This window comes from Peromyscus eremicus, chromosome 20 (genome assembly GCF_949786415.1).
Source record: "Peromyscus eremicus chromosome 20, PerEre_H2_v1, whole genome shotgun sequence".
NCBI classification, from domain to species: Eukaryota; Metazoa; Chordata; class Mammalia; order Rodentia; family Cricetidae; genus Peromyscus; species Peromyscus eremicus.
The window spans coordinates 11,157,559-11,169,621 of NC_081436.1; the positions used below are offsets into that span (position 1 = coordinate 11,157,559).

Genomic DNA, 12,063 nt, shown 5'->3' on the forward strand with positions numbered 1-12,063 from the left:
TTGGCTGAAAAGATTCAGTCAGGATGAATGACTGAACTGCAGAATGTAAAGGCCATAATATGAATCCAGATTCTAGAATATCTTGGTTATCACCAGAAAGTGGTTTTTAGGAGGAGTAGGAGTGCAGGTGCCTTGGAGGAAGAGCAGGCCCACTCCCATGTGCCAGGGGCTGGCTTTGGGCACCTGCTTACTGAACACTGCAGTCACGCTTCATTTCTTGGACTTACTCAGGGTTTCTCAGGAAGACAATTGTCATTTTCAAGGACATCTGTGATGGTCCAGACAGCCCTGAATTAAAGGTAGTTCTAATATCTTCTATTTGCACTTTTGAAGGTCTAATTTTTATAAATGTTTGCACTTTGGGATATAATATTTACTCTAAAACACACAGAGATGCACACACACACACACACACACACACACACACACACACACACACATACATTTTCAAATTAACAATTTTTTTTCCTAAATCTCACTTGAAGAAGATCAGATTTAAATGGCCATATAGGAGAGTTAAGTCACTTTCCGCTATACATCCGTTTCTTGGATAAATCAGTTTAATTCATGAGAGGAATAAAGATAAAGCCTGGCAATTTCCTTGCCATCATTGATGCCTTATTGTGACCCTTTATCATCTTCAACAGTCGAATACTAAAACTACAGAATGAGTGGGTTGTGCAGAGTGTGTCCGCAAAGGTGCCAGAAGTCTAACTCAGACGATTTGTGGCTGTCATACCTTCCCCTGTCCCAGTATCTCCTGCTTTGAAAATCTAGAGTCAGATACAGAATTTTCCTTTGAGTCTGTGAAAACTGAATGAAATGTTTGGCTCTTAGTGTCAAACCCTTTGGGTGACTGCTAAAAAGGATTAAGATGGATTAAAGTAGGCTTGAGTGAGAGCCAGTGTTCTGTTTAGAAATGGATTTGATGTCATTTGTGAACATAATCTTAAGTGTATAAATATCCAGGCAAAAGGTTACATGACTTATAATAGGTTAGTGGGCAGTTGTGCTCACAATCCCTGTGCAATCAAATAGTTGGATGTTTTTTCTAGGGCAACACATCCCTGAGCAGCCAGTGTTGTGTTTGGCACAGGAACTGCTTCCTAAGCACTGGAAGACGTGAAATCTGATATGCATTTATGGGGAAATAAAGTGTTTATTTTTTTACTTGGGTTGAGTATTCCTTTTCATTTTCAATTTATTTTGATAAAAAAATGGGTTTGTAATTAAAAATAGACAATACATCCCCTCATGAAGTGTGTTGATACTTACCGCCCACGTTATTGTCAGCTCTCGGTTGCTTCCACCCCCACCTCCTACATCTGAGGGAGCCACATTTGGTGCTGAAACAAGTAAAATTACGAAAAGTAAATAGAAGCTAAGATTTTTTTTTTCTGATAATGACGTTTATTTACCACAGAAAACCATGAATTCTTCATCCACTGAGCAAAGTCAGATGCAGGAGGAGCTGCTCAGCCACACTAGCAGAGGTGTATATCCATCCTCTCACATCATCCTTGGGTCTCTGTGTCTAGTGGAGATTACACCACGTAGTTTCTATACCAGAGAACTGTCCTTTATGTGCTCTTCCTTAATCCCCAGCCTAGCACATCTCTCCTGTCACAAATGGACACAGAAGAGCTCACACACAGTTCCGCATGGAAGAACTCACAGATGTGCCTGGAAGAACTCACATACAGATGTGCCTAGAAGAACTTACAGATGTGCCTGGAAGAACTCACACACAGATATGCATGGAAGAACTCATATACAGCTGGTTTGTACTTGACCCCATAATCAAATTTCAATAATCCTCCATGTTTCCTCTTTTAGCCCCAGAAATCATGTTCTTTCATTCTTTTAAAAGCCACACTGCTTTTATCTGCTCAGCCTAGTGCCCTTTTGGCTTTTGTCTCTCCTTGCAATCTCTCCAGGTCAGGTACTGCCTCTTGCTGAATACATGGACTTGGCTTCTAACTAGACACACCTGTCCCTGAACTCTCAGCAATGTGGGCCAAGTTCAGTGCTCCACAAGAAGCATGTACTTTCCATCACAAATGCACTGGCTCATGTGAGCTGTCACCCCAGATCTGCTGACACCCTAAGGTGATGAAGTGTTAGTGTTTCCATGACTAAATCTCTTCACATTAGGGACCTAGTCACACCCATCACAAAACGTATCTAGCAAGGTAACACTCAGGGGGCATCAGAGCCTGACAAAGAGCTGTGACTCAAAGAAGCATATTTTAAAACTTCCATGTCAGCCTTATAAATTCCTTGATGAAATATGTACTTCAGCAGCATAGAAACTAAAATACATTTTCCTCCTCTGTCCATCAAGCTATGTGATCTTCTTTCCTCACGAAGAGATTAATATGAAGCCCAAGATACAAATTTGCTATTCAACTGTCACCACTTGTATACTCGAGGGTGAAATTGGGCACACAAGGATGTTAAGAGGTGAAGTGTAGCTCATGTGTTAATATATCTACATATTGCAGGCCAGGCTGTTAAAACAACTGTGAATGCTCTTAGCCCCAAAACTAATATTCTACATTTAGAACTCTGTTTGCTAAGGAAAAACTAAAAGATTCTTTTTCTAAAATCAATAAGTCAAATATTGTTTTACTCAAGATACAAGTAGAGTGGTTGTGGGGGAATAATTTCAAAGTAATCTTAAATAAATGGTTATAAAAATGTATGGAATCAAATATTCCTCTTAGGACAAGTGTATTTGTCAAGTCATTTCTTTGTAATGCTTTTCATTAAAACCAATTTAAACCTTTTAAGTCATAAGAGTTAAAAACAGACTATATCTCTATTAGACTAAACATCTTCTATTTTGTGATAAATTAAATACTTTCTAGCATGCTAGAAAAGTAAGAAATTCAAGACTCATTTTCTTTTCAGAGAGAGTCTATTCTGCTCATGCTATTAAATTCAAAATAAGAAAGCCACAGAGGTAAGAACTATGTCTGTTAATAGAAAATGTTGCTGTTTTGTCTAGATTGTTGACTTATTATTTTTAGCTTTAGCAGGGTAGAAGCAATTTTCCACAGAGGGAATTGACACGTAATACGTGTAAATCGAATCAGAGAACAGAGCAGTTGGCACTCTATGCTCAGCCATGCTTGAGGAAGAAGCCTTCCCACAGAATGCTTGGTCTTAGGGAAGTAAATCTTGATAAACATTAGCAGGCATGTTTTGCTTCAGGCTCTAGGCACTTAACAGGGAAAAAACTTGGTGTTCTTTAAGCCATAAATTATCAAAACAAACTTGAACTAATGCTTAAAAAGTGATAAATTATTAATAGTGAATAAACAATACTTATAGTTTTAAAGTAAGATGTTTTAAATCACCACTTTGCCAGCATTTTGGATAAAGAATGATTTGTTTTATTTGCAAAGGGCCTGCATGTTTCAGCTTATAGACCCAAAAACAGCTGGGAAATCAACTCAATAATATCATGATTATTCTTTCCAATGAAAGAACCTAATATTCCCAATTTCCCTTTTATATTTTAATTCTTAAATAATTTCCAGTAAACATCTCTTTGGGCTTTATTTGCCAACATAAAAACTGGCACATAAAAATTTCTGGTTTCTTTTTTGTTTGTTTTTTGTTTTTTGTTTTTTTTTTTTTTGTTTTTTTTTTGAGACACGGTTTCTCTGTGTAGCTTTGCACCTTTCCTGGAACTCACTCTGTAGCCTAGGCTGGCCTCAAACTCAGAGATCTACCTGCCTCTGCCTCCTCTCCCTAGTGCTGGGACTAAAGCCGTGTGCCACCACCACCCAGCAAGAAATTCTGAATATGAAAATCACATATTTTCTAAAGATTGGCTTTTGATACAAAATGTGCTGACAAGTTATTTTTTTAATTAGTACTTTATCGTGTATTGCCATATTAACACAAAGTTAAACATCAAAATTTCAATTTATATCAAAAGTTCATTATGATTAAAAAATAAGATTGAACATGATTGTATGTGTCAATCTATAAAACCAAGGACTGACATTCAATGTTCTATTTTCAATGTATAGATGCCTCTTTTTTAACAGTATCTTTTATTTTTGAGATTACAATACAATTATATCACTAATACACAGTTCTGAAGTGCTAACAGTACAATCCAATGAACTGTACAATGCTTGTAACTCGTAAGACCCTGGCCTGGTGGTAGAGCATGCTGAAAATTCTTCTCACATGGCTCACATTTTAAATAGATGCTTTTCTATTGGAGGATGAAAATAGATTGGGAACCCATGATGTCTCACCCAGCAAGATCACAAGTTCGTTTAATATTTGTAAATATAAAGAAACTGCAGCATAACTCTGTAACTCCATCAGTGGACTTACAATAAAGCAGTAACTCAGGTCAGGTGAGGACATTTAGTTTTGCAGAAACAAAGGTTATGAGCAGAAATCACAGTGCACAATAAATTTTTTTGCAGATCTCAATCTGATTATATTTTTGTTATTTATAAGAAGTGAAAGGATTAAAGATTTCTACTGTTCTTATGTTTATGAAAACAAAAGAATCATTCTAGTGCATTTGCTAAACTTGTTTACACACATACAAAATAATGACAATAATTTTTCTCATACTACTACTGTTACTAATATGTTTCCCCTCCTATTAAACACATTTAAAAAAAGAAAGATAGAAAACAAAAAAAATAAAACAGAGTAAATAAAAATATAAGAGTATAATAGTTTCATTAGGCATAAAACTAAGGCACTACGCTTTACATATCATTATTGATTGTGATGCTATTTTCCCTCATTAAATGGACCTGAACTGGCAAATATACATACATATATATGAAAGCTACCAAAATTAATCTGCCTCACTGCAGAGATATTGATGTGGGGATGTGTTCTGTGATGATACAAAGCAAAGGGGATGCTTTTGTTACCATTTTTAATCAAAATACTGTTTCTTAAATTACAAATATATCTTCTAGCTGAAAACTCTAGATTGTACACAGTCAGTCGAAGTATTACCACTCCCAGATGTGGTATTAGATATTGATTATTTTTATATATTCCAACATAAAATAATCAAACTCAGTCTTTCTGAGATTTAAAAAATGCATCCTTCTACTATCAGATACAAAAACAACTTATGATAGACTTCATAGTAATTGTCTCTAGGTAGTGAGTCCCTTTAAACAATATTATCTGAGATTAAAAAATAAAAGTATAATTTATAGCAAAATGCCTAAGAAAAAGGGAGGTCCTACAGATGAGCAATGTCAAAGATTGCCTTCTACTTTATGGACAATATTCACTAAGGAAATTGGTGTTCAGAAAAGACACTGTTTATACAATAGAAAATCAATACAACTTAATGAGGAAAAGAATGGCCTAAACTTGAGACAGGTATGATGTTACAACTGAAATATTTACCTAACCCAACTTAAACACTTGGGATTTTCCTGAAATTTTATTCTGAAATGAAAGCTTGTTCAAACAAATCAAGTTTCATTTCTTGGTATGGAATTCTGTGGTCAAAACCACTAGTCACGTCACGCTCCATTTGTTTTTCTTTGTTTCTCAAGAGAGGGTAAATGATCACACAGAAGCCACCATAGCAACACATAGGTGGCATCTGAGATAGCAATGAATAAATAAACCCAGGACCTGGCTAGGCGGTGTCTGTGTCCTATACGGTTTCAACTTGGATTGCATCTTCCTCCTAATGAAATTTCAGTGGTATAGAGAAAACAGAATGTTCCAGGTCATTTTGTAGGGGAATATACAAAAACTAAAATTTCTGGCAACATTTGCCTTTATATTTAAGGAAGAAATTGAAGCTTCAGTTAGGATTCTAATACAAGTTTATAAAGTAGATGTGTGTTCAAAGTCCTGCTTGCAAAGCTATCTTGAAGAGATAGCCTCGTGAATTGGAAAAGACATCTGGATTTGAACTTTCAAACATACAAGTATGGTCCTTGACTTAAGTCAACTGTCTGAACATCTCCAACCCATTGATAAGCAATGGGATAGTCTTCCCAAAACAAACCAGGAGTTTTAATGATATTTTCTTTCTTTTGTCACTATCAGAGTTATCTGATCAGCTTCATAAATTACATAGAACTGTAGAAGGTAGTTCATGATGGCCATCCCCATGACATTAAAACTTCTAGTTCAATTTGGAAATTGGGCCGAAGAACTGGGGCAACCAAAAATATGGGTAAGTGACATTAAGAGACCACAGCAGAATTTTAATAGCAGTCAATCATCTTTTTAAAATCTTTAACTCAAATGAAGCTCTGATTTTTGCCAAGGAAAGTTAAAATAAATGAACTCAAACTGTAAAAAAAATGTTTTTTTAATAGACAGGGATTGATAAAAAAAGAAATTTCTTTATCATTAGAATCAGAATAACATTCTATTTTGGAAACATGGGGTAAAGAAAGAGTCGAGTATTTATTAAAATAAAGGGTATTTAAATGGAGTTGGTATTTAGCATAAAAATGTAAATCAGAACTGGTTGAGCTGCTATGAGAACCTAGTTAGATGATACCTGAAGCTGTGTCTTAAGTTGTGACTTCTCAGTGCCGTGATCCCATGAACCTTTACCATGTCCCTTGTCTCCAGAACCTTTTTGCCCTCTAAACCCTGCCCATATGTGCCAGTCACATGGGCATTCAGCTGTAAAAATTTCTGTGGTATGCCAAAGAAGTGAATCTCCCAAATCATTGAACCTGTTTAATCCAGACACTTAATCATTGATTAAGATTAAGATTCATTAATCTTAAGATTAGTGGTTAAGATTCACAATTTATACTAAAGACTATATATTCTATATACAAACCTTATTTGAATAGTTTCTGGTAGAATATGCTGTGAAAATACGATACTTACAGGTTTTTATATAATTAAAGTATCTCCTGCATTAATATTTTGGTAGTTATTTTATTGTTTTGGGCTACACACACACACACACACACACACACACACACACACACACACACTTTTAGATGAACCACTGATTACAGGGAATATTTACAAATGCATTCTAGTATATATTAAAGGGGTATTGTAACCTTATGACATTTACAAATGTTATTGCACATACCAGCGCCATCTGTTTTGATCCTGTTGGAGGGTATACTGGGTTCTCCTGTACCTAAAGTATTGGTCGCTACCACCCGAAATTCATACTCCATCCACGGGATCAAATCCACCGCTTTTGCTGCCTCCATGTTTCCTTCAATGATCGGGGGATCTCAATAAAATCAACATAAAATAGAAATTAGCAGTTGACTGAATCCTTTTTGGATTCATTTTACCACTTCAGAGAGACGCCACATGCACAGCCGGTTAACACAAAAGCATCTATCAATGACAAATGGTTTCCTAAAGAGCGTGAAAGGCCACTGATAACCATCTAGAGAAAGTGACACATATGTGTGTGCAATTTGCCTGTCTAGAACCCCTGAGGTGGGGGATCCTGCCAAGCTCTGGGGCTCTGCCAAGCTCCCCGTTGCATCCTTTCTGCTAATCCATGGGCTACCCCTTGAGTAGAAAAGAGCCACTCTCTTGGAGCAAATTCTAGGATGATTTCCTAAGGCAGAAATTGAGTGAACTTCCACTAGTGTGGTCCATAGGGAGCAAATGATTTTCTGCTCAAATTAGAAAATGACACCATGAATAATATTGTTTGTAGGTTTTGTAGACTTACACCATCTGGAGCTAAACTTCTATGTGCTATAAGAAGTTCTCAGCATTTCGGCTACTCAAGGGAGGTTATAAATCATCATTAAGATATGATCTTAGCTTGCTTATTTAATTGAGATATGATAAAAATAAACAACCAAGACAGGTCTATATCTTAGTTTAAGCTTGCTTCAAACATTTCTACATGTTTTTAATAAGTAGCCTGCACACAAGTGCATGTAAATACTTGTATACCAGCTGAAGAATTTGTTCTTTTAGGCTTCCCTGTGACTCATTACGTTAATATTTGGGGAACTGTCATCTGTTTATGCAGATCATAAACACACAGCCTTTGAGGAGGTGGTGCTCAGTGTCCAGCTTTCACCTTCTCTACCTTGCATGCCAGGGCTAGCTCACGTTGCCCCCTGCCTAATTTTTTTCCATTGAATGCTGGTTTTGTCAATTGTCCTATCATCTTGCCACAGCTTTGTTTAAACGACTGAAGATGTAATTTTGACTTCCTGATTAAAATTTTGGCTTCCTCTGGTCTCTGTTTCCATTGTATGTGGTTTCTCTTTCATATTAAATCCGCATATGTGTTTAAATTCACATGCAGAAGGACTTTGATTTCAGATAATGGAAAGAGGGCAAGTAAGGGTCTGCAGCAATAAAAGATCTTCATCAAGTAAAGGGGAAAAGCTGGTTGATAAGATTCTGATTGAGATGGCGTCTTTTTCCTAAGTGACTCTTTTCATTGGCTTTGAGCTACCCAAAGAAAGAAGGCTGTATCATATACTAAATGATAAGATAGCCAAGAATATGTCCATGTCTAAATTCAGAACCTGTGTGATACCTAATGTGAACAGTGGCGTCTCAGCAGAGAATTTTAAGAAAAGGCTCAAATTAAGCTAGATATTTTTTATATAAGACCATTAAATGTTAGTTTGTAACCCCATGATAAGTGTCTTTGTAGAAGACATAGAAGAAAGACCTCACAAAGAGAAGGAAGAAATATGACCATGGAGGTAGATAGTGAAGTGATACAGTCATAGGCAAGGAACATGGGTGATGTTTCTTGTTTCTACAAGACACTGGAAGAGAGCTGGGAAGATAGTTCAGCTTTTAAAAGGGATCTGGGCATGTTAGAGCATGCTTATAACTGTAGCACTGGGGAGGCAGAGATTGGAGGATCACTGGAGATTGCTGGCCAGCTAGCTTAGAGTAGCTGACAAACTGCAGGTCAGCAAGGGACCCTGACACAAAAAACAAGGTAGAATTCTTGTAAGGAACACCATTCAAGATTGTCCTTTGGTTTCCAAGCACCCGTGTACACATGTGTACATGCACACTCCTAAATGCATATATAGAAACACACACACACACACACACACACACACACACACACAAAAAAAAAAAAAAAAAAAAAAAAAAAAACCACATCACATAACTTATCAGAAGCTGGAAGGTCAAGGGATATGTGGTCCTTTGGAACTGAGAGAGAGTATAGCCGTGAAAAGACCTTGGTATCATATGCCTGGCATCTGAAACCATAAGAGTCAATTTGTATTGGTTTAAGCTACAGCATTTGTGAAAGTTTGTTATGTTGATCATGTAGAGAGTTTTGGGGTTCTGAGCAAAAAAAGCATTAAAGATAGCTCAAAGAGGCAATCATATCCACTATGCTACTTCCCATGGAACAAATCCATACTGAAATATCTTAAGATTGGAGACACTGAACATATTCCTAAAGGCCCATCTTGGCAATGATAGACTGCTCCTATGACAGCCAATACTTCCCTGGGACTCCTCTAAACAGCTATGAATGGGTTATGTTAGCTTCAAATGGGAACAGCCATGCAGATATTCCGTGGAGACTACAGCTCAAATGTTGACTTCAGACATATGAGGAACTAGTCTGAAATTCTGCAAACACAGGAAGCCAGGGAACACTCCCAGTAGAGAAATCTTACTTGACTCCCTAGAATATTTGGAGGAGTAGAGGCAATAGGTCATAAAAGGTCAACTGGAGTTTCTTGGTGGTAAAAGTTGATTCCAAATATGGACGTGGACCTTTGCTTTGAAAAAAAAAGTAGAAAGATAATCATTACAGCTCTGGAGCTTCTACCATGAGAAAGCAGACTCCAACAGGAAGCCATGGCTCAGAGGTGAATATAACCTTCTTCAAGAGGGAGCAGGAAGTAGATACTAAGAGAATAGCATCCAGTAGGATGGGCAGATAGCTTGTTGATAAAATGCCTATGTAACCATGAGGATCTGAGTTTGATCTCCCTCATCTATGTCCAAAGCCAGGTATACTAGCATGCACTTGGAATCCCAGATCTAGGGAGATGGAGATAGGCAGATACATGGAATTGGAAGGTCTGTTACACTAGACTAGTCAGCAGACGTGGGTCCCAGTTAAAGTCTGTCACAACAAATAAGTGGACGCTTCAGAGGAATGACACCATGGGTGACTCTGGCCTCCACATGTGTGCAACTGCACATATATGACCATGTACACACTAACACATACAGTATATACACACAGAAAACAATATGTGAAGTCTGCCTTTTGAATGATTAAGGGATGTATGTAAAACCTATAAAGCAATATACATGTATGTATATTTTTAGGCAAATATAAAATAATACTAACTGCATTCTAAAACATATCCTTATGCTTTTATATCTACGGATATTTTTGCTCCCACCATGAATCAAAGAAGCTTCTTTTGTCAGCAAATGGAGACTATTACAGAAAAGCAAAATTGGTCATAATTCAGAGAACTATTGATCCCAGAGAGCCTAGCCCCAGGGAATATAACTACACAACTCCTGTACCTAAGGCTCAAGAAGGTGCAGAGAAATTGTAATAACCAGAAGACCAGGAAATCCGCTACATGTGAGATTGTGTCTCCTAGGAATGACTAAGAAACTTCAGCCAGGTTACCTCAATGACATGGCTGCCTAAACAAGACCTTAACAATGATAATCCTAATAGATACACTAATGTGGAAGGGGATATCTCATGGGTCCCACCCCTAGACAAGGAACTACAGGCAACTAATGATCACTGAGAGCAGAAGAATAAGCCTCAACCAGGGAGAGCCTCCTGACTGATTATCCAATATAAATGCTCAGCCCTGAAATATACACAAGCAAGACTAAACAAACTTAGCAGCTTTTGTTTATTTATTTGTTTATATTTGTGCATTCATATGCGTGCATGTAACAATAGTAATAAAAGAAAAAGAGTCCATCAATCTGTGCAAGTGAGGGGGTCATGGGAGGGATTGGAGAAAGGGGACATTAGGAAGAGTTGGAGGGAGGAAAAAGTAAAATTAGAAGAGACAAAAAGGAAAATCACATGGAAACATGAACAGACTAATTAGAAAGGCAAACTTACCTGTCTTTGCATCTTTCCAGTCATCTGAGAGAATAGTCTTGGTCTGGATAGTGTATTTAGAGATAGGACTATGATTGTCTGAACCACGGCTCCAAGTCAGTGCCACAGAGGTAGCTCTGATGTCTTCTATTCTCAGGCCACCTGGAGGGCCTGGGGGGCCTGGGATAAAGATGTGGGTAAGAAATCAGTGAGTCTCAGTTAGTGAATTAGACACACATGAGAATATACAAAGGGCCTCCTTGCAGTTTTTTTTTAAACAATGGAAATTGTGTTGGTTGTTGCTCTTCCCTCCAATGTAGACAATAAGGAATGATAGCATATCCTGTGCTTGCACTTAATTATTGCATGTGTCCCTTTGTAAGGAAGGCAACACATTAAAAACAGCAGTGGGCCACCAAGATGGCTCAGCAGGTAAAGGCACTTGCCACCAAGCCTTACGACCCAAGTTCAATCTCCAGGACCCACATGGTAGAAAAAGAGAACTGACTCCCAAAAGTTGTCCTCTGATCCCTAGACATATGGAGTTGTCCTCTGATCTCCAGATGCACATCTGTGTCCCTTAATAAATATTTCTTTTAAAATATACAAATTAAAAAACCCAGCACTTTACTCATAAGACAAATGAAATTAGTTGACACAAAAAATGCACTTGGCTTCAACAAAGCCAATACAAATTGTAGTGTGTTGAGCTTCAATGAATGTCTACTGGATATATGGACATATTCAATTCAAATATAAGAATATTTGGTCCAGTGTTTCATTCTGTCTCCCCAGATAGAATAAACACCATACTACAACCTACATGCCACAAAATTAATCATAATGGTGGTATATTCAATCTATTTTACTTGGATTTCTGAGAATCATTTTATATATTGTTTTGGCTATCAAATTTCCTATTAGTTACAGCAATAAAAATAAATTACATTAAGAGAGATTTTTCTACTTAAGTAAAATATTGAAAATAACTCTCCACTAAGGGTCTCCTG

General features: G+C 37.2%; 1 protein-coding gene across 1 annotated transcript in view; it reads right to left on the reverse strand.

Annotated features, from left to right (window-relative positions):
• The window catches only part of Cntn1 (contactin 1), a 132,489-nt gene that overhangs the window by 49,070 nt on the left and 71,356 nt on the right, over positions 1-12,063 (reverse strand). The window contains exons 15-17 of the mRNA XM_059247464.1: positions 11,075-11,233; positions 7,088-7,237; positions 1,276-1,346 (exon numbers count right to left, since the gene is read on the reverse strand). Of these exons, the coding sequence (XP_059103447.1) occupies positions 1,276-1,346; positions 7,088-7,237; positions 11,075-11,233 (380 nt within the window). The remainder of the gene's footprint in view (positions 1-1,275; positions 1,347-7,087; positions 7,238-11,074; positions 11,234-12,063) is intronic.